The sequence below is a fragment of the Nuphar pumila genome, chromosome 2 (assembly GCF_984573655.1).
Source record: "Nuphar pumila chromosome 2, dmNupPumi1.hap1.1, whole genome shotgun sequence".
Classification (NCBI taxonomy): domain Eukaryota; kingdom Viridiplantae; phylum Streptophyta; class Magnoliopsida; order Nymphaeales; family Nymphaeaceae; genus Nuphar; species Nuphar pumila.
The window spans coordinates 72,937,255-72,963,396 of record NC_143250.1 but is presented as its reverse complement, the minus strand read 5'-3'; the positions used below and the strand labels follow the sequence as shown (position 1 = coordinate 72,963,396).

General features: G+C 38.6%; 1 protein-coding gene across 1 annotated transcript; it reads left to right on the top strand.

Moving 5' to 3' along the window:
* The first annotated feature begins 280 nt into the window (after positions 1 to 280).
* On the top strand, positions 281 to 25,929 carry LOC149845752 (rhodanese-like domain protein). The gene is made up of 9 exons (XM_089995976.1): positions 281 to 486; positions 799 to 960; positions 5,115 to 5,220; positions 5,943 to 6,129; positions 22,925 to 23,006; positions 24,103 to 24,185; positions 24,296 to 24,428; positions 24,591 to 24,780; positions 25,031 to 25,929. The coding sequence occupies exons 1-9, from the start codon at positions 316 to 318 to the stop codon at positions 25,813 to 25,815; spliced, it is 1,899 nt and encodes a 632-aa protein (XP_089852102.1). The 5' UTR covers positions 281 to 315; the 3' UTR covers positions 25,816 to 25,929.
* The last annotated feature ends 213 nt before the right edge of the window (positions 25,930 to 26,142 follow it).

Here is a 26,142-nt window from a genome sequence, read left to right as displayed (position 1 = left end):
GAGGTGTCCAAAATACACCGTTTATTGCGATGAATTGCAACCCGTCTTTCTCTCTCGTGTGCGGATGTGTGTGCCGAATGGACGTCGTGAAGTGAACGCCTAAAACCGTACCTACTTTCATCGGCGCTACCACTGCGGTGCCGGGTTGTCCGAAGGAGTATCTGATCCGATCCACAGAGATTGGACCGGTTACGAGTGATCGTCGACACTTTCCGTAAAGAGCTTAACGCCCACAGTTTGTAATTACGGTGTAAAAACTATGGAGCTCTCTTGATAAGTTGATATTAGGGTTTAGTGGTCTTATGAGAGAGAGATATGGCTGAGGAGAGAGATGGGGAAGAGGAGGGGGAGGAAGGGGTCCTCCTCTACTACAAGTTCGTCTCCATTCCCGACGTCCCTTCCATGGTCCACTTCTTCCGTTCCAACTGCGAGTCCCTTGGCTTCCTCGGACGCGTCCGCATCGCTCCCGCCGGTGTCAACGTCACCGTACGATCCCCATCTCCTTGTTTATTTTTTTTTTCTTTCTCTTCTCAAAATGGAAAACCATAAGGCGTCCTGCGATGCACCCACTTGTCCAGAAAAGTGGGATAAGTTGGGAAATCGCATTATGGACCGCAATGCAAGTTTCCCACTTGCCCCCAATTTCTTTCGCGATTAATGGGTGCATCCAAACGCTCCCTTAACATTCCTCATATGAGAAGCGTTGAAGATGACAGTGGTGATTATCCTATTGAGCCTTAAGTAGATCTCATTAAATTCTGCATTTTTCTAAAGATTTATGTGGTTGACAATCTCCAGGTTGGGGGCAAGTTGGCTTCTTTGGAAAAGCACATTGCAGCAGTAAAGTCGATTGCTTTATTTGAAGGAACTGACTTCAAAATCGCATCTTGCCGACATCCATCGGACGATAGGGTTGCTAGAGAATGTGGGTTCACTTCACTCTCCGTTCGAGTCGTCAAGGTAACATGAGCTCTTTTTCTTCTTGATTTTGATAGATTCATGGCGGAAAGGGAAGGTGAATTTTCACAATCATTAGCTCAAAATAGAAATGCATACTGTATTTTGATGAGCTTATTATTTTCAGCGCTTGGCTATGGTTTCCATTTTCAGAACTCTTTTAGTCTTGAGCTTTTGTTTTGGATCCACCGTCTTTAAACCGAATTTTCATTCAGCGAGCAGAATGAGTGTCTCTCAATGTTCAGGGTTTTTATGTTCCTTTTTTTCCTTAATTTTTATTTTTGTTAAACTATGCATTTATTTTCTTGGGCTGATTCCTTTTCACATGAAATCTACCTTTAAGTTTCTAGTTTGTTTATGTTGCCGTCCTATAGCAATGATCTCTTGACTATCGTCATGACATATTCCTTCATTTTCTCCACTGGCTCACGGATGTGTCCATAACTTTCAGAGGTGGGCCACGTAAGGCAGGGTGGTCGTTGGGCCCCACCCGGGGTTTTCCTGGCTTGGCGAGGGTTCCTCCTCATAAAAAAAACTATTAGCTATCATACAATATTTGGCACTATATATTTTTTCAAGCCAATCTTATGATATCAAGTTCATATTACCTAAAATAGTCATCATAATCATCACCATCAAACCCTATCCTAACTACTTAGGTTCGGCTTCACTAGTTCTATTTCCCAATCCCTTCCTATCTAGAGCTACAAAATCTATCACTCTACAGTCTTTCATATTTCCCTTTTTATGGCTTCCTTTGAAGATTTAAATGACCTTTTTGTTTTCTTTGTTCCTTTTACCTAGTGTGTTAACCTTCCTTCTTGGTATTGTTATATACTTATATGTCTCTGTGCAAAATGTCAAAGCCATCTTAAATAACACTCTCTAATTTTTCTTTTATTGATAGTAATCACAAACCTCTTATGATATTTATTTCTAATTGTATTCTTTTATGTACATCCACCTAAGTGTTTTTTTTACAAGCTGAACAAGGTTATGCCAAATTTCAAAAGTCCAAAATGATATTAGCTTTTGCAATGGAAATCCTCATTAGAACCAGATGATGACAACCTCTTCTATTGCAGCAAGGGTTCTCTCATCCTCATAGAAACTCACTATCTTTGGTAAAAGTACAAGCATAGCCTATAGGCTATGTCACCAGGGTATGGTGCATGCGCGGGTACAGCTACGGAGGGTATGACACGGTAATTCCAAAAAATGTGGATAGGGGAACACAGTATATATATATATATATATATATATATATATATATATAGAGAGAGAGAGAGAGAGAGAGAGAGAGAGTAATGCGCTGGTTCTGCCCACTTTATCGTTATGCCACATTTTGATCCCTCAAAATCACAGTTTTTTGGTATTTTTTCTCACATCTATCACCATAGATGTGATCTATAGGTTTTGTTTAGTGGGAACCGGTTTTTGGATCACCGGAATCTTACCTGTATACAGGTTTTTCCGGTGATCCAAAATCAATGGCTATGAAAGTATCAAATTTTCCCAGCTTATAAAAACATTTTTTTCATCGAAAAACCATGATCCAAGAGTCGATTCTCAATAAATAGAGCATGCTAAACACGTCTAACGGTTCATATCTATCATAAGACACTTCAAAACTATGGGGCAAAACGAGAAATGGGGCCTAATATGTTCAGTTCTCATATATATATATATCACATAAATATAAAACAAATTCAAAATAAACTGAATATAATCTAAATATATATGCTATATCTAAAATATATATTATATACTGAAAATATAATTATAAATTATAAATTGAATACAAACTTGTACATACAGAGGGTAAAATGGCGTGTCCAGGTGTCGACGTGTCAACACACGGGGACATGTGTGTCGACACGGGTAAGGGGGGCAAAATGGAGTGTCCATGTGACATAGCCTACAGGTTTCTATGTCAACAGAAACTTTTGTGCATGAATTTTTTTTCCTTCTCTACTTTTATTCCTTTTTCTAATTTTTAATTCCAAAATAAGATGTATGGATGCATTAAATGGAGCATTGACACTATTAGGGAAAAAACAAAATTCATTGTCAATCATCAAGCCCAGATATTTTCTCTAAAATTACTTAATTAGCCCATGCATCAGCAACGCTAAAGGATGCAACACATCTTTGTGTGTGTTTTTTTAAAAGAAGCAACACAGCTTTTTGTTATTGCACAGATTAATGGAGAAGGTAAGTGCCTGCAGTAATACAAGGGAAGAAAAAGGTGAAGAGAGATGTGGTTGCACCCTATTCCACTATCAAGTTGCATATGTTGCATTTGCATGCTTCCTAGGGCTTCCAGTAATTTTCCTCAAACAGAAAAATATTTATATGATCTAGAAGGTCAGTTATTATCTTCCTATGTGTGGATGACATTGTTAACAATGGAGATGGTGCGTCTATTGTTAAGTTTATAAAGGTGACTTCACCTGCAGTTTAGGATGAACACAGTGCAACTAACTTCGTTATTGTTGATCTCACTAACCATCTGAGAGCTTCCAAAGCAATTAAGTGCAGTAGCAACATAGAAAAAACCATTCCTAAATCCTTAAATTGTTATTCATCCACTGTGTATAAAGATATGAAGAATGCTTCCATCGACACTGAACTTAGATCTACCACACAAGCAAATATTTATCCCTTACCTTATTTTTTATACTTGTGTACCAAAAACACCATCCTATATTATTAATTCATTGGAGATCTGATGGGTAAAAAAATCACATCTATCCAAAAGCTAATTGTTTTTCATGCCAGAAAAATCAATATTGGAGGCTACCTTTTTATTAAAACAACTCATATAAAAGTTCCAAGAGAGGTGTGATTCATCTACATATTTATTGTCTTAAAGAAAGCTTATAACAGAATTCCATGTAACCTAATTGGTCATTATTGGAAAGAACGGTATCCCATATAAATCTATTGAAATCATGCAAATGCAAAAGAACAAGCACATTTAAGGTTGGGCTAAATACAAAATCCACTTTAAGGCCATAGCTATTGGCACTGGGTATAGATGAAGTAGCATCTTCTATATAAGATGATGTCACTTGGTCTATCTTTTTGCAAATGATATGATGTAATATTTGTTAATCTATATAAAGAATATATAAAGAATATATAAAGAAAAAAACTAGAATTTTGGAGGAGCTCATTAGATAAAACTGTTTCAGAATTAATACAACAAAAATGATATATGAAGTAAAATATTAATAAGGATAGCAAAAAAAATGGTATAATGAAGGTACAAGACCTTGCAAATCATAATCACAAATATCAGCCTAAGCTATATCTGGGCAAGGCAATCCCTCAATATAGGTCAGGTTGCTAAACATCGGCACCTAAGAATCATAGAAACATATTTAAGATATAGAATAGCAGTAAACAAGTAACTAATAAGATCACAATATTTTCGTGATAAGATTGTGATTATATATATATATATATTCAAAATCCATGAGATTTTGCCTTTAATATTGTTTTATGAATTTACAGCAATATTATCACAAATTTTTTCAAAATATCGCTTATATTTGTGGCTATGTTTGCAATACAACAACGTCAAATACCCATTGCTTAAGATCTATGATAAAAACAAGATGGTGGATTGGAAAAACATATACCAGGAGGATTTGTAAGTTTTGCTAGGAAATGCTTCCTAATATAAGAAACAATATTTACAGAGAAATATGAGCCATATTGCTCATAAGCCTAATATTGCACTTTGTTTTATATGTAGGATATTATTTAACATGATTCTTACTGTCTATGGAACTTGCTTTAGCTTTCATGTTGTTCCATCTATTGGCTCACCAGAATATGGATTATTATGAGGGTTATAATTGGTGGAACTTTTGCGACATCGTATCGTGTGTGCACCTACGACCCATACTCACATGCTTGTGTTATGATGATGTCACTTTGCATGAATTTTTGTTTATGTATCTATGTAATAGTTACTTCTTGTGGACCTTGTCTTGCATTTTTTTCATTGCTGTCCTGCATTTTGCTTAAATTATGACCAGGATTTCCATTCTTGACATGACCTCTGAAAGTTTTTTGTAAGTCTTTCCTCCTTTGTTCCTTCACTAAATTGACTTGTTTCTGATCTTGTTTCTCTTGATCTGCTGCAGGAATTAGTTACACTTGGATCTCATCCATTGTCTAAGCCACCATCCATTTCAAATGCTGGAGAACATCTGTCAGCAGCTGATTTTCATTCAGTTCTTCAAAAAGCAGGTCAATTATTTGTCTATTATGTGACATTTTTCTTAACAATTCAAATCCCTACCTGCCAGAAGTTTGGCAAAAGATGAACTTTTTTCATAAATAGCTCCTCTCTATTAATATATATTTTAAATAATAATTTTCGTGCTTGTCAGATCTATTTTTTAAGCACATTTTCGTAAATAGAAATAGAAATTACCCCTTTTTAAAAGCAAGGTGGGACTTATTTTTTCTTTTCTACTTCTTTCAGTCTACCATCATCACCACCATCACCACCACTACTACTACCATCATGATCCCGTTTTCACGACCATCATGAGCACCATCACCACAGCCATTTATTATTTGCCACCTCCACCCCTTCTTCACAAACATCACCTCCACCATCCCTTCACCACCACCACCACCACCACTGCTTATTCTTCACCCCATCACCACCATTGCCACCATCACTTCTTCACCACCATTGCCACCATCACTTCACCACCACCACCCTTTCTTCACTGCAATCGCCACCATTGCTACCCCTTCTTCACCCTATCATCACCATCACCACCACTTCTTTGTCCTCTCCCTATTCCTCTTTCTTCTTAATCCTAAGTTCAAATAGTTTGTGATCAAAACATTGCTTTAATTATAAACAAAAATCAAAACTACCAAAGAGGGCCTTATTTAATTTTAATCATCCTATCCCAATGCTCATGTATATGGAACTAACAACAAATTCTATGCAGGGAACATGGATTCTAAATCTTCTAACGGACATGTTTTATTGGATGTGAGAAACATGTATGAGACAAAAATCGGGAAGTTTCAAGCTGCAGCTGTTGAGACTTTAGATCCAGGAATCAGGCAATATAGTGACCTACCTGCTTGGATAGATGAACATTCAGACAAGTTGCAAGGAAACTGTATTCTCATGTAATTTTTATTTTGATGGATCTTGGATCTTCTTTTCTTTTGCATTTGTTTGATGCATGACGTTCTGTCTGAATATATTATAGTTAGTAAATGTCCTTTTCATTATTAAAGAGCCAATTTGCTTCTTTTTTTCCTTGGTCTTTTCCTTTGTCTTCTTTCTATAACGTGGATCTTTAATTTTAGCAAAAGCAAACAGGTTGGAAAGATGCCTATAATATAATTGCACAGTTCTAAAGGTTTTGGGCTTCCTAGAATTTATGTAGTTTTCACAAAATAAATTCATAGGGAGTGGTGTGTGACTGGGTCTAGGTCAAAGGTCAAACTCGAGTAAACAAGGTTTGGTTTTCTGACAGGTTTACCTAGAAAATTCAATGCGTCCAAACAGCACCACAAAAATATCTCAAATTTTAAGGGATGATTCTGGATGCCTTAGACTAGGTCTAGGTAAAATTAGTTAGGACAAGTGACAGGTTTTTTAGGGTTTTTTGCAAGATATTTGGGTTTTGGTTCCGGTAGGCCCGAATTGTAAAATAGAGATCTCTTTAAAGAGAACTCTAAAAATTCTGAAATTCAAGGTGATGAAACTGGAAATCCTAAGGTGTACTGAGTCCAAATTTGAGACTCAAGACTCCTTACGGATTGAGTTGGGTGATTTTTGCAAGTCTGACGAAAAACGAGCTTCGTCAAAATTGTGGTTTTGGCAAATTTGGATCCGGGGGCTTTTAAACTAGGTTTGAGGTTAAGTCTAGGCCTGGGACGACTTACTGACTAAGTCACATAGACACGACTTGGAGGTAGCCGTACCCGTGTTGGCACTGGTTGACACGGGGGCAGGTACCCGACGCAGTGCGAGTATGTCGTGGGTCAGGTCCCGCATTGTGCCAGGTTGGTTCTGTGTTAATAGCCTTGGTTTGACCAAGGTCAATGTGGTCCCCCACCCCCCTCCCTCTCTCTCTGCTCTCCCGATGCCCCAGACCCTCTCCCTCTGATCTCAACTTCTCTCTCTCGCTCCTTCTGCCCTCGACTTCGCCTCTCTCTTTCTCTCTCCCTCGATTTTCTCTCTGTCTCCCTCTCGATTCCCCATCTCGTTTCCCCCCTTCTCTCTATCTTGTCTTCCCCCTCTTTGTTTCCCTCTCTCTATCGTCTTCCCCCATCTCATTTCCCACTTTTCTCTCTTTATATTGTCTTCTCCTTTTCTCTTTCTATCTCGTCTTTCCCCTTTCTCTTTATGTCTCTCTCGCGACAGTCCAGCGACCTTCGGTGGACCTCCAACACTCCAATGACCTCCAACGACTAAAGGAGCTCATCTCGCGACACTCCAACGACCTCCGGCGGACGACGAAGAGGTAGGAGCATCTCCCGGCGATTGATATAGTGTGTTTTCAGTTTTTTTAGGGGGGGGGTTCAATTTATATTTTCATACATTTAGTTTATATTTTCAGTTTATAATTTATATATATATTCAATTTATATTTTCATTTTGTATTTAGTATATATTTTTAGTTTGTATTCAATTTATATTATCAGTTTATATTCACTATAGCATATATATTTGGATATTTTCAAACTGAATATAGATTATCTATTTTCAGACAGAATATATACTACTATTTATTAGATATTCAGACTGAATATAGATTATCTATTTTCAGACAGAATATAGATTATTATTTATTAGATATTCAGACAGAATATAGATTATTATTTATTAGATATTCAGACTGAATATAGATTATTAGATATTTTGTACTCAATATATCTAATATCTAGATATTTTCAGACTGAATGTAGATTATTTAGATATTTCAGATTGAATATATTATATTTAGATATTTTCAGAATATATTTAGATTATTTCAGTTTTATATCAGTTTACATAGGTTAGTTACTTGATTTTGTTTGGATTGTTAAAATTGTACATGTAAAATTATGTACTATATATATGTATATACAAGAATATATATATATATATATATATATATATTTATATTTAGTTATTTTTTGGAACAGTTTTGGACTTAGTCAAACTAAGTTTGACTAAGCCTTCTCAGCCCCCAACGGCTAGATTTCTAGCCGTTGGGCTCTTCTAATAACTAGAAATCTAGCCGTTGGGAATGGGCCTGCTCCCCTTTTTCCTTTTTGTTTTCTTCCCTCTAAATCCCCTTCATAATGTGTGTATATAGGGGTCTTCCTCTCCTTTTTTATATATGCTTTTACACAATCTTTCCGTTCAATAAAATATTATATTTTATTGTCAATCTTTCCGTTCAATAAAAACTCATGAGTCATACTATGAAACTTTGGGAGAGGGTGATTGAGTCTAGGTTGAGGAAGGTTGTCATGATATCGGAGAATCAATTTGGTTTTATGCCTGGAAGATCAACTATGGAAGCTATACATCTTCTTAGACAACTTATTGAAAGATATAGAGAGAGGAACAAAGATTTGCATATGGTTTTTATTGATTTAGAGAAGGCATACGATAGAGTACCTAGGGACGTTCTCTGGTGGACAATGATGAAGAAAGGTGTTTCTCTCAAGTACATTAGTATAATTAAAGATATGTATGAAGGAGTAGTAACCAATGTCCGCACTTGTGGAGGGGTGACAACCAATTTTCCGATAACGGTTGGGTTACATCAAGGATCTGCTTTAAGCCCTTTCCTATTTGCGATAGTGATGGATGAGCTTACGAGATCAATTCAAGAAAATGTACCGTGGTGTATGTTGTTTGCTGATGATATTGTTTTGATTGATGAGTCTAGAGCTGGGGTTAATGCTAAGTTAGAATTATGGAGACAGACATTGGAAGCTAGAGGTTTTAAGTTGAGTAAGAGTAAGACTGAATATATGGAATGTCGGTTTAGTAAGCAACGAAGTAGTGATGGGAGTGTAGTGAAGCTTGGTGAGCAAGATATACCGGTGAATGATTATTTCAAATATTTGGGATCCATCATTCAAAAGTATGGAGAAATTGATGGAGATGTAAATCATAGGATAAAGGTTGGGTGGATGAAATGGAAAAGTGCTACTGGAGTGTTGTGCGATCGTAGAATGCCATTGCGGTTGAAGGGAAAGTTTTATAGGACGACTATTAGACCCGCTTTACTATATGGTACGGAATGTTGGGCTGCCAAGAGACATCATATTCAAAAAATGAGTGTAGCTGAGATGCGGATGCTTAGATGGATGTGTGGAAATACAATAAAAGATAAGATTCAGAACGAAGAGATACGTAAGAAGGTAGGTGTTGCACCCATTGAAAATAAGATACGAGAGAATCGTTTACGGTGGTTTGGACATATTCGGCGAAGGCCTAATGATGCTCCAGTTAGAAGGTTGGAGAAATGGGAAAATATATTAGTTAAAAGAGGTCGGGGTAGGCCTAGGAAGACTTGGATGGAGATGATAGGAAAGGATATGAATGCTTTGAACCTCACCGAGGACATGGCGTTGGATAGAAATGATTGGAGGAAAAGGATTCATGTGGAAGACCCAAAATGAATTTCTTTTTTGGTTCATATCGCTGACCCCAATTGTTTTGGGATGAAGGCGTAGTTGTTGTTGTTGTTGTTGTTGTTGTATTGTCATTTGTATATCTCCTTTTTGGGGTTTGTGTGTTTGTGTTCTTTTAAAACATTTTGTGGGTATTGAGAGTGTGTTCCTTAGATAACACTTTTGTTATCTACTCAAGTTGAAGATTGGTGGACTTTTGGTTTCTCATTGAAGTCGCCTTAAATCTTTACATGGTATCAAAGCTCAGAAGTATTAAAGCTCATTTGAAGACCCTTCTTCAAAGTGTTGGTGATCTTGCAAGTGTTTAAGTGATCGTGTGAATCATTGTTGGAGGAGTGCTCGTGTTCGTTGCCTCTTATTTCTTTATCTTTATCTTTCTCTTAGCCCTTGTAAAAATGGATGACAATGATAATGTTACCGTTAAACCCATAAAACTCAATGATTTCAATTATGTAATATGGGTTTCTATTATAAAGCACCTTATTTGGGGAAAGGGGTTATGGGGACTAGTAGATGGATCCGATCCGGAACCCAAGCTAGTTCTCGCTAAGGTAGAAGGTGAGAAAGAAGTACCTCTAACCGAAAATGAGAAAGCTAAGGCTATAACCACTTATGAGAAGAAACAGAAGGAATGGAGGATGAGACATGCCAAGATCATGTCTTGGCTTATTAATAATATGGATGTAAAAAAGTGTTCAAGCCTTGCTAAATTTGAACATGCTAACAAGGCTTGAGATTATAAAGTTCGAACTATGGTCCAAGGGGATAAAACTATTAGAGAAAACTATAATGACCTATCCGAACTTTGGGAAGAATTAACTCTTTTAGAGCCAAAGTGGCATTGTCCCGAAGATATTGAACTTCGCCAAAGACAAATAGATGCGGAGCACTTTTACCAATTCATTAACGGTCTAAAACCGGAATTTGAATCTACAAAGTCTATTCTTCTCCATAGAGGAAAAGTTTCCTCTATTGAAGATACTATAGAAGAGTTGAGTATGAAAGAAATTAGATTAAAAAAACATGTAAGCAAAAGTGAAGATGACTTGGTCTTTGCCGTTTCTAGACCAGAAAACTATGTTCGTACATATAAGTCACCTATGAGTTAAAAAAAATCATTTATTATTATTATCATGAACCGGGTCACACTAAGCCCCAATGTCCTAAAGTAAAAGGGACATTTGAAAAGAAGGTTGCTTTGGTTGACTCTCAAGAGTCAAAGAGCAAGGACATTATCATCCCTCAAGAATCATCCATTGGAAACATGTCTCTAGCACAATTAGTTGAAGCCCTTTAATATCTTTTTAAAGGATCATCTTCTTCAGGAGGTTTTATACTGGTATCATCTTATTTGGACCCAGGTAAGATCCCTTGACTTCTTGATTCTAGTGCATCTTTTCACATGACCCCAAACAATGATATTTTATCTGAATGTTATAGCAACTCAAGTCTCTCAAAAGTTTTTACGGCTGATGGTATGCTTCTTGAAATCGATGGAATAAGAAGTTTTGAAAATGATCTTTCAAATTCCAAAAAGTTTCTCATTCAAAAAATTATATATATTTCTAAATTAAATTTAAATATCTTATCTGTGTCTCAAATATCCGATTATGGTTGTAATATCTCCTTCTCTTCGAATGAATGTTTGGTGCAGGATCGCCAGTCCGGGACGCTGATTGAGCAAGGCCATAAAGAGGGAGGTCTCTACTATATGGATCTTTTGGAGATACCGAAAGATGCTTTTTATTATAATGTCCAAAAAATGGATTTAAAATAATGACATAGAAGATTAGGACATCCTAGTGCATCAAAAATCCAATATTTTCCAAGTTTGGAAATTTTTTGTAATATTAAAAATCAAATTTCTGCCCTATCACCAAGTATGGCACATGTTGCACGGCCGCAACACTTGCTCGTCCCTTTGCGTTCGTAGGCAAGGTCATGGTTTTGCGCGTCTGCGTCTGCGACACTTGTGATGCGGCCCTGCTATGGATCGGCATGATTATGACTGAACGCCTCTAAGTGTTGCATGGTTGCAACACTTGCTCGTGCCTTGTGTCGGTAGGCAAGTTCACGGTTTGCGCACTAAGTACGGCACACGTTGCACGGTCGCAACACTTGCTCGTCCCTTGTGTTCGTAGGCAAGGTCACGGTTTTGCGCTCGGCTGGAATTGGTGATTCGACCCTGCTATGGATCGGCATGATTATGACTGAACGCCTCTAAGTGTTGCATGGTTGCACCACTTGCTCGTGCCTTGTGTCGGTAGGCAAGTTCACGGTTTGCGCACTAAGTACGGCACACGTTGCACGGTCGCAACACTTGCTCGTCCCTTTGTGTTCGTAGGCAAGGTGACGGTTTGCGCTCGGCTGGAATTGGTGATTGCGCTCGGCTGGAATTGGTGATTCGACGATCTAGAGCTCGATTGAGACTCGTAGACCCGTCGGATGCTCTCCTTCAATCGGTTGAATGAGTGTCGATATTTGCAATCTTGGGGGTCAAAATTTTTTTTATGGTTGCCCGGGTGTTTTTCGTATTCGTTCCTGTCAGCGGGGGGTCAGCGCCCAAAAGGGGGAAAAATTTTTTATTGATCCTCATGGCACGCGGCACCTCATGTGCGCCACACGGTTCGCGCGGCTGCGGTACTTGTGTGTGCGGTTGCGTGCACTTGTTGCGCACAGCTGCGGCACAGTTAAGCAGTTGCTGGTGCGGCCGTTGCACATGTTGCGCACTGCGACAGCGAGATTGGGTGTTCAAAATTTTTTATGGTTGGCCAGGTGTTTTTCGGGTTCCTCCTGTCAGCGGGGGGTCAGCGCCCAAAACACCTATATAGGGGACCAAATTTTTTGATCCTCGTGGCACGCGGTGCGGTGCTGCTGCGGCACCTCATGTGCGTCACTCGGTTCGCCCGGCTTTGGTACCTGTGGGTGCGGTTGCGTGCACCTGATGCGCGCAGCTGCGGCACAGTGCGGCATTGGCTGGTGCGGCCGTTGCACATGTTGCCCACTGCGACAGCGATTGGGTGTTCAAAAATTTTTATGGTTGGCCAGGTGTTTTTCGGGTTCCTCCTGTCAGCGGGGGGTCAGCGCCCAAAACACCTATATAGGGGACGGAACTTCGGAGTGCTGAGGCGCGTGATGTGCACGGGCGAGGCGCCCTGTGCACGCGTTGCCTACTGTATGGGTTGCATCGGATCTTCTCTCGCGTTCAGCGTGTCTGTTGCCCCTGGCTTTCTTGCTCGCTCGCTCGGCCGTTGTGCCGGCTAGTGGGCGGAGCTTCGGGCATGCTGTACATGCATTGGCGCACGAGTTGTGTTGGCTTTGATGCCCGGCGCGGTCGTGGCTGTGTGAGCTGTGCTAATTTGCCACGAGGTGGTTGGGTGCTCGGCTTCTCAACGTGTCCATCGTGCTCATGCCCGTGTGCACGGCTTGTGCTTTTTTTGGGTCTCTGTGCTTGCTTTCCCTTCGCCGCAGCGGAATCGTGTCCCTACTCGGTGCTGACAGCTCAACTGCAAGGTTCCTTGTGCATCTTGGCAGAGGGCTTGGACATGCGGTTTGGCAGGCCACACTGCAGCGTTCTGTTGTTGTTGGTTCCCTTGCCGCTATGTGGGCTTTCGGATGTTCGGTATGTGTTGGCTCAGGTGGGGAGTTTGTCAAGGCAGCTCTCCTTCCTGCACTGATATTTTCAATGTCGGAATCGACGGATGACGCTTCGCGGTTGCGCGGCCTTCGGGCCAGTGCTGCGACGTTTACGAGGGATGCTACCTGGTTGATCCTGCCAGTAGTCATATGCTTGTCTCAAAGATTAAGCCATGCATGTGCAAGTATGAACTAATTCAGACTGTGAAACTGCGAATGGCTCATTAAATCAGTTATAGTTTGTTTGATGGTACCTGCTACTCGGATAACCGTAGTAAAGCTAGAGCTAATACGTGCACCAAAGCCCGACTTCTGGAAGGGCCGCATTTATTAGATAAAAGGCCAATGCGGGCTATGCCCGATGTTTTGGTGATTCATGATAACTCGACGGATCGCACGGCCTTCGTGCCGGCGACGCATCATTCAAATTTCTGCCCTATCAACTTTCGATGGTAGGATAGTGGCCTACCATGGTAGTGACGGGTGACGGAGAATTAGAAAGTGGGGTTAATACGAGTCAGATAGATTTTTTCCTACTTAGAAAGAGAGATAGGGGTTGTTGCATCGATTGTAAGGTTATACCAGGAGAAAGTGTAGCTACACAACATAGAGTCTTAATTTTAGATCTTAGAATTAGACAATGCCGCAAAAGGGATAGACATAGGATAGATCCTAGAATTAAGTGGTGGGCACTGAAAGGAGCTAAACAAGGAATGTTTGTAGAGCAGGTAGTTAAGGAAGTTGATTGGTGTCTCGAGGAGGATTCAGAATCAATGTGGAATAAGATAGCGGGTGGTATGAGAAAAGTAGCTAAGGAGGTATTGGGTGAGTCTAAAGGCGGTGCACCACTAGGTAAGGATACATCATGGTGGAACGAGGATGTCAAATTAGCTATTAAGGTTAAAAGAGAGTGTTATAGAAATCTAAGTAAGAGTCGTGATAATGAGAATTTGGAGAAGTATATGATAGCAAAGAAGGAAGCTAAAAAAGTTGTTCGAAACGCGAGGGCTAAGGTATATAAGGAGGTTTATGACAAGTTGGATACCAAAGAAGGCGAGAAGGATATTTATAGGCTTGCAAAGATGAGAGATAGGAAATCGAAGGATTTGGGTATGGTTAGATGTATCAAAGATGAAACGCAAAGGGTTTTAGTCAAAGATGAGGAGATTAAGGAGAGATGGAAAGATTATTTTGATAAGCTATTTAATGATAGTCATGCTCAAGATCTTGGAGACTTCTCCATTCCTTTTCATGAGATAAATCGTGACTTCATGCGCAAGATTCAAAAGAAAGAAATTGCAGAGGCTTTGAAGAAAATGAAATCAAGAAGGGCAGTTGGCCCAGATGGTATACCTATCGAGGCTTGGAAATGCTTGGGAGAGAAAGGTTTAGAATGGTTGACAAATCTTTTTAACTTGATTTGGCGAACAAATAAGATGCCTAATGAGTGGAGGAAGAGTACTTTGGTGCCTTTATATAAGAATAAGGGTGATATACAAGATTGCACAAACTATCGTGGTATAAAACTCATGAGTCATACTATGAAACTTTGGGAGAGGGTGATTGAGTCTAGGTTGAGGAAGGTTGTCATGATATCGGAGAATCAATTTGGTTTTATGCCTGGAAGATCAACTATGGAAGCTATACATCTTCTTAGACAACTTATTGAAAGATATAGAGAGAGGAACAAAGATTTGCATATGGTTTTTATTGATTTAGAGAAGGCATACGATAGAGTACCTAGAGACGTTCTCTGGTGGACAATGATGAAGAAAGGTGTTTCTCTCAAGTACATTAGTATAATTAAAGATATGTATGAAGGAGTAGTAACCAATGTCCGCACTTGTGGAGGGGTGACAACCAATTTCCCGATAACGGTTGGGTTACATCAAGGATCTGCTTTAAGCCCTTTCCTATTTGCAATAGTGATGGATGAGCTTACGAGATCAATTCAAGAAAATGTACCGTGGTGTATGTTGTTTGCTGATGATATTGTTTTGATTGATGAGTCTAGAGCTGGGGTTAATGCTAAGTTAGAATTATGGAGACAGACATTGGAAGCTAGAGGTTTTAAGTTGAGTAAGAGTAAGACTGAATATATGGAATGTCGGTTTAGTAAGCAACGAAGTAGTGATGGGAGTGTAGTGAAGCTTGGTGAGCAAGATATACCGGTGAATGATTATTTCAAATATTTGGGATCCATCATTCAAAAGTATGGAGAAATTGATGGAGATGTAAATCATAGGATAAAGGTTGGGTGGATGAAATGGAAAAGTGCTACTGGAGTGCTGTGCGATCGTAGAATGCCATTGCGGTTGAAGGGAAAGTTTTATAGGACGACTCTTAGACCCGCTTTACTATATGGTACGGAATGTTGGGCTGCCAAGAGACATCATATTCAAAAAATGAGTGTAGCTGAGATGCGGATGCTTAGATGGATGTGTGGAAATACAATAAAAGATAAGATTCAGAACGAAGAGATACGTAAGAAGGTAGGTGTTGCACCCATTGAAAATAAGATGCGAGAGAATCGTTTACGGTGGTTTGGACATATTCGGCGAAGGCCTAATGATGCTCCAGTTAGAAGGTTGGAGAAATGGGAAAATATATTAGTTAAAAGAGGTCGGGGTAGGCCTAGGAAGACTTGGATGGAGATGATAGGAAAGGATATGAATGCTTTGAACCTCACTGAGGACATGGCGTTGGATAGAAATGATTGGAGGAAAAGGATTCATGTGGAAGACCCAAAATGAATTTCTTTTTTGGTTCATATCGCTGACCCCAATTGTTTTGGGATGAAGGCGTAGTTGTTGTTGTTGTTGTATTAATGATTTCACTTACGAAGACTGTGTTCTTGAAAAAATGAAAAGATTGCCATTTAAATATTGAATTTTTGTTTCATCTAGACCATTTGAATTGGTTCATTCAGATGTTTTGGGTCCAGCACCAGTTGTGTCTAAAGGTGGATATGCATATTATGTTATTTTTGTGGATGACTTTACTAGATATACTTGGATTTACTTAAGCATAAATCTGAAATATTTTCTCATTTTCAAAGTTTTCATAAACTTGTCAAAAATATATTTGAAAAATGATATTTTCATATTTTGTAACGATTCAGGAGGAGATTTTTGTCAAATGAATTTAAAAATTACCTCCACTCACATGGCATCACACATCAAAGATCTTGTCCACACACACCACAACAAAATGACTTAGCTGAAAAAAAATATAGGCACCTTATTGAAACATTAAAGACTTTACTTATTGCTAGCTGTGTGCTTAAGGTTTTTTGGGCAAAAACCGTCCTGATTGTTGTTTATCTTATAAACAGAATGCCATCTTCTTCTTTACACAATATTTCACTAGTTGAAAAACTCTTCAAACTCACCCCTGATTATTCAAGATTACGAACCTTTGGTTGCAAATGTTTTATGTTCACCAATAAGTGACAAATTTTCTCCTAGAACTATTCCTTGTGCCTTTTTTGGTTATGCCGATGACCAAAAAGGATACAAGTGTTATGATTCTAAAAATGGGAAATTATACATCTCTCGAAATGTAACCTTCTTGAAAAAATAAAATTTCTTTGATAAGGATCAACTGAAGGAAGTAACAGAGTACTCTTTTGTTTGATCTTGTTTCAAAACAAGATATTGACAATTGTGATTGCGAGCATGATTTGGAGAATGTTATTGAATCTAGCGACTTTGAATCACTTGATGAATTGTCTAGCAATGATCAAACTTGTATTCAATATTCTAGGCAGGAAAATCAAAACTCTTCATGTGTACTTGAAAAGTTTTCTAACCTTAATAAAGATGAACTGCAAATTAGGAAATCATCTAGAGTATCAAAACCCCCATCAAAATTTGTATCCTATGATTTCATTTTCTTTAAAATACCAAGCGTGCATAGTCCTAATTCACTCATATGTAGAACCTTTATCTTACGCTCAAGCCAATGAACACCTTGAATGGGTTGAAGCTATGATGGTAGAACTTGAAGCTTTGGAAAAGGCTCAAACTTGGTCTATTCAAAATCTTTCACCACGGAAGAAACCCATAGGTTGTAGATGGATATATAAAATAAAAACTAAGAGTGATGAAACCCTTGAGCGATATAAAGCTAGGCTAGTTGCAAAGGGATATTTGCAAGAACATGGCATTGATTATGAAGAAACCTTTGCATTGGTAGCTCGCATGACCACAGTTAGAACTCTTATTGCGGTAACTTCAATTAAAAAATGGTCGATGTTAAAAATGCTTTATTAAATAAAATTATTCTTATGGAAGAAGTGTACGTTGAGGCACCCCCGGTATGAGTCTTCTTCAAGGAAAGACTCTTCGCCTACAAAAGGCATTATATGGATTGAAATAGGCACCTAAATCCTGGTATGATAGATTCAACAAAATTATGTTTGATATTGGTTTTAGATCTTGTTTGACTGACACTGCTCTATTTATTAAGGATTCTAATGCATGTATTGTTATTTTGCTGTTGTATGTAGATGATATGATAATCACTGGAGGCGACAAACAGGAGTTCAAAATATTTAAAATATTCTTAAAACTAATTTTGAAATGACTTAGATTTTTTACGATATTTTTTTGGTATAGAAGTCGCTTATTCTCCTAGAGGGTACTTATTACCTCAATCTAAGTTTGCTTCTGATATTATTCTAAGGTTTGGAATCACGAATGACAAGGTTGAAACTCCAACAATGACAAATGTCAAGATGAAGATCGATGATGGGGAGCCTCTGGATGATTCAACCCCTTATCGACAATGTATTGGAGTTCTTTCTTACTTATCTATTACAAGACCTGATATAGCACACATTGTGCACACAACTAGTTAGTTTGAGCACACTCACACATCTGTTCACATGAAAGTTGTTTTGCGTATTATTAGATATCTCAAAAATTTTATTTCTAGAGGCCTTTTTATGTCATTTACGTCTGCACCAACCTTGCTTGCATATATCGATGTAGATTGGGGAGGAGATTCCAACAATAGACACTCAACCACGGGTTTCTGTGTTTTTCTAGGTGAATCATTAATCTCGTGGAGGTGCAAAAAGCAGTAGGTCTCTCTTTCTTCAATTGAAACTGAGTATCGGGCTATGGTCACAACCACATTAGAGGTGGTTTGACTGAGAAGACTGTTGGTTGATATGATAGTCATTATAATAGGAGCCTCAAAGATGTGTTATGACAATAAGAGCTCTATCTACATTCCCAGAACAACACTTTTCACGAAAGAACAAAGCACATCAAGATGGACTGCCACTATGTGCGAGAGGAATACATTCAAGGGATCATTGATCTGCCTTATGTCACATCAGAGTACCAATTGGCGGACTTCTTCACGAAACCTCTCTATGCTCCTAGATTTCACTTCCTTCTAGGTAACTTTTAGTTATTCTACAATAAGTTTGAGGGAGAGTGTTAAAATTGTATATGTCCCATTATGTACTATATATAAATATGTATCTATGTATATACAATAATATGTATACACATATATATATATATATGTTTTTATTTTTATATTTAGTTATTTTTTGATACAGTTTTTGTCTTAGTCAAACTAAGTTTGACTAAGCCTTCCCAGCCCCCAACGGCTAGATTTCTAGCCGTTGGGCTCTCCCAACAGCTAGAAATCTAGCCGTTGGGAATGGGCTTGCTCCCCTTTTTTCTTTTTGTCTTCTTCCATCTAACTCTCCTTCATAATGTGTATATATAGGGGTCTTTCCTTCCTTGTAATGTATGCTTTTGCACAATCTCTTCATTGAATAAAATATATTTTTTATTGACATTTGTATATCCCTTTTGTGGGGTTTGTGTGTTCTTTTAGAACACTTTGTGGGTATTGAAAGTGTGTTCCTTAGATAACACTTTTGTTATCCACTCAAGTTGAAGATTGGTGGACTTTTGGTTCGTGATTGAAGTCTCCTTAAATCTTTACATGGATCTTATGTGATACTTTTGCTTTGAATTGTTTGATTGTGCCTAGGATGTCTCATAAAATAAAGGAAGCTATAAATGCTTATGTGGTATTTTTGCTTTGAATTGTTTGATTGTGTGTATGATGGCTGATAAAGGAAGGGAAGCTATGATTGTTGTGTAGGATGTGTGTAGAATGCTTTTCTATATTTCTGTTTGCTAAGTGTTAATTGTTAGGTATTACTGTACAACAACAACAACAACTACGCCTTCATCCCAAAATAATTTGGGTCGGCGATATGAACCAAAAAAGAAAATCATTATGGGTCTTCCACATGAATCCTTCTCCTCCAATCATTTCTATCCAATGCCATGTCCTTGGTGAGGTTCAAAGCATTCATATCCTTTCCTATCACCTCCATCCATGTCTTCCTAGGCCTACCCCGACCTCTTTTAACTAATATATTTTCTCATTTCTCCATCCTTCTAACTGGAGCATCATTGGGCCTTCGCCGAATATGTCCAAACCACCGTAAACGGTTCTCTCTCATCTTATTTTCAATGGGTGCAACGCCTACCTTCTTACGTATATCCTCGTTCCGAATCTTATCTTTTATTGTATTTCACACATCCATCTCAGCATACGCATCTCAGCTACACTCATTTTTTGAATATGATGTCTCTTGGCAGCCCAACATTCCGTATCATATAGTAAAGCAGGCCTAATAGTCGTCCTATAAAACTTTCCCTTCAACCGCAATGGCATTCTACGATCGCACAACACTCCAGTTGCACTTTTCCATTTCATCCACCCAACCTTTATCCTATGATTTACATCTCCATCAATTTCTCCATACTTTTGAATGATAGATCCCAAATATTTGAAACAATCATCCACCGGTATTTCTTGCTCACCAAGCTTCACTACACTCTCATCATTACTTCGTTGCTTACTAAACCGACATTCCATGTATTCTGTTTTACTCTTACTCAACTTAAAACCTCTTGCTTCCAATGTCTGTCTCCATAATTCTAACTTAGCATTAACCCCAGCTCTAGACTCATCATTCAAAACAATATCATCAGCAAACAATATACACCACGACACATTTTCTTGAATTGATCTCGTAAGCTCATCCATCACTATAGCAAATAGGAAAGGGCTTAAAGCAGATCCTTGATGTAACCCAACCGTTATAGGAAAATAGGTTGTCACCCCTCCACAAGTGCGGACATTGGTTACTACTCCTTCATACATATCTTTAATTATTTTAATATACTTGAGAGAAACACCTTTCTTCATCATTGTCCATCAGAGAACGTCCCTAGGTACTCTATCGTATGCCTTCTCTAAATCAATAAAAACCATATGCAAATCTTTATTCCTCTCTCTATTTCTCTCGATAAGTTGTCTAAGAAGATGTATAGCTTCCATAGTTGATCTTCCAGGCATAAAACCAAATTGATTCTCCGATATCATGACAACCTTCCTCAACCTAGACTCAATCACCCTCTCCCAAAGTTTCATAGTATGACTCATGAGTTTTATACCACGATAGTTTGTGCAATCTTGTATATCACCCTTATTCTTATATAAAGGCACCAAAGTACTCTTCCTCCACTCATTAGACATCTTATTTGTCCGCCAAATCTTGTTAAAAAGATTTGTCAACCATTCTAAACCTTTCTCTCCCAAGCATTTCCAAGCCTTGATAGGAATACCATCTGGGCCAACTGCCCTTCTTGATTTCATTTTCTTCAAAGCCTCTGCAATTTCTGTATATTATCTATTTATCTGAAATTGTTATTAGCTTGTTGTAACTTGTTTCTTAAATGTTAATTTGTTAGTTATAGCTTTACTTATTGAATTTTGATTCTTTGAATAAAGGTTGTTTGCCTATTACTAATTTAGTTGGTTGTTAAATGTTAAATTAATTTATGTTGTTGTCTTGTTGGAAAAATTGATTATATATATATATATATCGTCGTGTCTTCGTACCCAATTTTTTTGGAACTGATGTGTCGTACCCACACCTGTACCCGTTCCCATGTGGCATAGCTTACTAAGGTTGGGCTGAGTAGGTTGGAGTCTGCTACAGTATTGGTCCAACTGGGAGAGGCAGGCTTTGGAAGGTTAGATCTGCTGGGGACACGAGCTCGAACCACCAGATTGAGGCGGACCTTGGCTGCAGCTTTGGTCCACTGAAATGAGTCAGACCACAAGGGCCCACACACCTACACGTGATAGGGACTAGCCCTAGAGAGAGAGGGATGAGTCAGGGGGTAGGGACTTGCTAGAGAGAGAAAGAGAATTGAGTCAAGAGAGACTCCATCTAGTGAGAGTCGTCCAAGAGAGAGGGACGAATTTGAGAGAGAGAGAGAGGTTCAAGATTCAATTCAATTATTTTGCTAATTCAAACCAAATACAAGGGTCTCTCTCTCTCTCTCTCTCTCTCTCTCTCTCTCTCTCTCTCTCTCTATATATATATATATATATATATATATATATATATATATATATATATATATATATATATATATATGGGCCAAGGGGGCATATAATGCCTACACAAGTTACTAAGCATAAAAATAAATAAGATCCTAAAACTAGATAAAACCTAAAGAAGCAAAGGCTAAATCTAGTTAATCCTACTTTGACCAAGCCAAAAATAGGGATCTTTCACTCCATTCTTAGCCCACACCTTAGGCTTCCAATTTTCCTTTCTTCGTGAGCCATCAAGGTCCTCTACACGTTTTTTAGAGGAACTCCAGAAATAGGGGACGCTCAAGGGGTGGGTCCCACTAGGTCTTGACCTCCAGAAATAGGAGGTGGCACCCGTAAGGTGGGTCGCATAAGCTTCAGTGCTTGGAACTTGGTGCTGGATCAGCAGAAAATTGTTCTGTATCTTTAACTGCACAATTGGCTACTAAGACAATGTCTTCAGGTTCAAAATGGTAGATAATTTGCTCATTGTTCTCTTCCTCCAGAGAGTAAACCTGAAAGTGTACACCATGATTTCCTGTCTAACACTACAAAGTGTATCAAATTGGCAATGTCCATAATTTAGACTGATTACATCTTTCATGTGTCTTAGTTGAATTTAGTTCGTGAGACTTATGCTAAATCGGTGCCATGATGACATTTGTTGACTTCACTTGGAGTCTTAATCAGTCCAAGTTGCATAACATGGTGCAACTGTTGATTTCCTGTCCCATTCAAGGGTATCTTTTTTTAACGTGGTCATGGATGCCATTAATAGAAGTATCCAAATTTCCCTGCTGCATGCAAGTCTATCTTCTCCAACATGGCTAATAATGCCACCAAACATCTTTGTGGGGTAGTGAAATTCTAATCTCTAGATCTCTCTGATAAGTCCAGGATGTATAAACCAAATCTCTGTTAACCTGTGGTTCCTTAATAAGAAAAAGCAGAATTTTTTTGCGAATTGTTCTTGCTGAAACTTTGCAAAGACAGATGTAATATTTAGTCTTTATTTGCAGGTTTTGTGAGTTTGCATTGGTGGTTTGGTATTGTTTCCATTATCTAGCGAATTACATTTCCATTTGCATGCCAAATGGTGCCTTTGGGAAAAGCTAGTTTTTCTTTTCAAGTTTACTTAACGTTAAATATGGCACCTAAAGTGCCAAATTTGATGCTTATGTTCTGCACTTCTTGCTGATGTTAACAATCACAGGTACTGTACTGGAGGAATACGATGTGAAATGGCATCTGCCTACCTAAAGATGAAGGGTGCTGGATTTGAGAATGTTTATCAGGTTTGACTATGTCACTTCCTATAGTTTCTTAATAATAGTTGTTTTCCACTGATTTGCGCTCATGGGCTTTTACAACAGAAGATTAAGCATCTTATGGTCTGCTAGGAAGGAACCTTAGACTGATTGTTCAAATATCTTTGCTTATCATGAGCGGTTGGCTAGTCTCTTGGCAGAACTAGTTCCAATGTAGCATGCTGTTTGGAGGGAATAGAGATCCAATAAAGGAGCTTGGATATGTTAAAAGCCAACTAGAGTTTATGAAGAATTGAAGGGACATAGTTGAGTGCTGCTTTTTCTTGCGTATGGTTGGTGCCAAGGATAGATGTTGAGGTTTTCACAGGGAAAGAGCATCCACCAAATTTAACATGACAGTATCAAACACCATCTTGTTTATCAAATAAATTCTCTATTGATGACATGATTTTGGCAACTTGAATGGCAGTCTATTTTTAATTTAATGCCAAGCTTAGTTGGTTGTGCAGGACCATAACTGACTATTGCATCTTATGAGATCACAGGAGAAGCCAAAACTGTGGTCTTTGGTATTTTCATTTGTACCTCATGGTTCGTTGAACTCATACATTTTAAACCCATAATATTGTCCAAAGATTTTGTCCATTGAGATGTTGCCAAAATGGTTGTTGCTTGAGTTTAAAATGATAAAAATGTGGAACACCCTTATCTAGGTCAGCCATGACGAACAACAGGGTGTTGCAAAGAGAAGTGGAAAGAAGGTTATCCATATTTTGGAGAGTGCCAACAATAGCAATAACGAGGAAGAAGAACCCAAGGGAGTGTACATGACCTTGAGGAAAAGAAAGAGAAAGAGAAAGAGAGAGAAAACTGGTATCCAGGATAATGAATTTGTATGGTAGGATAAGAAGAGAGAAGGTATGCATATTAGACCCTGAAAACAAAGTGGAAAAAAGTTGCCTTCAGTGAGATGCTGCTTTAGGTGGAGAAAAGTGGCAGCTTAGTGGCTCTGCTTTCCGGGGGATGAGATTATACTGATAACATCCCTTTTTGTATTATTGTTAGGTGACCATCTAGATAGCTGGATCTCAAATTCTTAATGCTTCATTTTTCTGTGTGGCAGTTATCAGGTGGAATACAAAGGTATTTGGAACAGTTTTCTGATGGCGGTTTTTTCAAAGGGAAGAATTTTGTTTTTGATCACAGGTACATATATTGCATTATGTGAGCTTGTTCTTCTGCTATATAAAAAAACTTTTGAAAAAGGAGATAAGTACTTTCTGATTGTATCATCTAACTCGTCCAAATGTTTGTAGGATTTCCGTTGGAAGTTCTGATACAGATGTTATTGGTTCGTGCTTACTTTGTGGTTCTCCATTTGATGATTACTCATCACGTTGTCGTTGCCATCATTGTCGAATACTAGTTTTGGTTTGTGACAAATGCCAGGTATGGATCATGAATTGTTTATTTATTTTCTATTGATTTTGGAATTATAGTTCAGGCTCTGTTCAGAATCAAGTTCTGTAGTCTTTGTTTATCAAGAGCATCTGTGTATGGTAGATCATTGTGATCGACTCTTTCAATGTCATTTTACTTCTTTGTGAGCAGAGAAATGGCAATGCTGTCTACGTCTGTGAACTATGTCAGAAGCGTAGGAAGCGCAACTCATCACTTCAGTTGTCAGAAAATCTTTCATCATTACTGCGGTCGACATCTGATGAAATGACAGCAATGGAGTCTGAATCAGCTACATGTGGTTTAACTGAAGACTTGCCTGAGCCATCTGGACAATCCGTTGGTAAGGTTTGTGTTCTAACTAAAACTTGGTTTATCCCTTTCTTAGCTGGATTGTCGATATGAATAAGCATATCATCTAGACGCATTGATGGGCCAGTGCCTTGTGTCCAAGTTGATCTGTGTGTATACGTCCTGTAATTCATGTGTTCCTCCTGCACTTAGCCTTCCTGTTTCAGGAGCAGCTTCAGTTACCTAGGTGCTTGCTGACATGTTTTTGGATTGTGTTTTCATTAAGTATTTCTTGCTTCCAGTGTCTATAGGCTCTTTGCTTCGACAGAAATTGCGAATCTTATGCCTGCATGGATTCCGACAGAATGCTTCAGGATTCAAGGGAAGAATGGGATCTTTCGTGAAGAAATTGAAGCATCTAGCTGATTTTGTCTTTGTTGATGCACCCCATGAATTGCCGTTTATTGTACAGCCTCGTCCTACTCAATTAAATAGGAATACAGTCGAATTTCCTGGTGAAAGCCATACATCTGTATCTGGTATTTCACCTCTGGAACCACCCTTTCAGTCAACTGCCAGGAGAAGATTTGCATGGTTGATTACAGAAAAGCAAGGGCTTTTGGCATCAACAGAATGGAAGATCGCTGATGAACCATTTGATCCTTTTCAATATCAGCTGCAAGCAGAAGGGTGGGAAGAATCTTATAGCTATCTGAAAACAGTTTTTAGTCAGATGGGACCTTTTGATGGGGTCCTCGGGTTTTCACAGGGTGCTTCAATGGCTGCCACTCTTTGTGCGCGACGTGGAAGAGAAGAGGCTGGCATAGATTTTAAGTTTGCAGTTTTGTGTTCGGGATTTTGTACACCAGCATTTGAGTTTCAGAAACCTATTCACTGTCCTTCCCTTCACATATTTGGTGGGGGTGATTCCAAGGACAAACAGATTTCACGAGATGCCAGCTTGAAGCTCTCTAACTCATTTCATCCTGGTTGTTCAGTTGTGGTGGAACATGATTCAGGTCATATCCTTCCTACAAAGCCCCCATATATCAATCAGATACAAAACTTTCTTAAATGTTTTCATTGATTTTATATACGGTTGTCTCCCATGTGATTTGATATGATGATCTGTGACCAAAATCCGTGATGCTATTCAATTCGAGGTTGACATCAAATTCTGAATGAAGATGTTGGATACATCAGTCTAAGGAATCCAATACATCATGGTTGTACGGGCGCATTCATGTCAATCGGATTTCATGAACAATTTGGTGGAAACCTTTTGATGCAGTTCAGTGATTATGATGTGCCAAAAGCTTAATATATTGTTAACCTAATTCCCAATTCAAAAAGTCAGGGGATGTCTGTCTGTTGGAGTTGGTTTTCATGGTTATATATATAACCAATCTTGGCG

Excerpts from the sequence above, each read along its gene's own strand:
- LOC149845752 (XM_089995976.1), top strand. The coding sequence starts at position 316 with ATGGCTGAGGAGAGAGATGGGGAAGAGGAGGGGGAGGAAGGGGTCCTC. Across the intron at positions 23,007-24,102 it reads GATTTGAGAATGTTTATCAG|TTATCAGGTGGAATACAAAG; the intron begins GTTTGACTATGT and ends TCTGTGTGGCAG. Across the intron at positions 24,429-24,590 it reads TGGTTTGTGACAAATGCCAG|AGAAATGGCAATGCTGTCTA; the intron begins GTATGGATCATG and ends CTTTGTGAGCAG.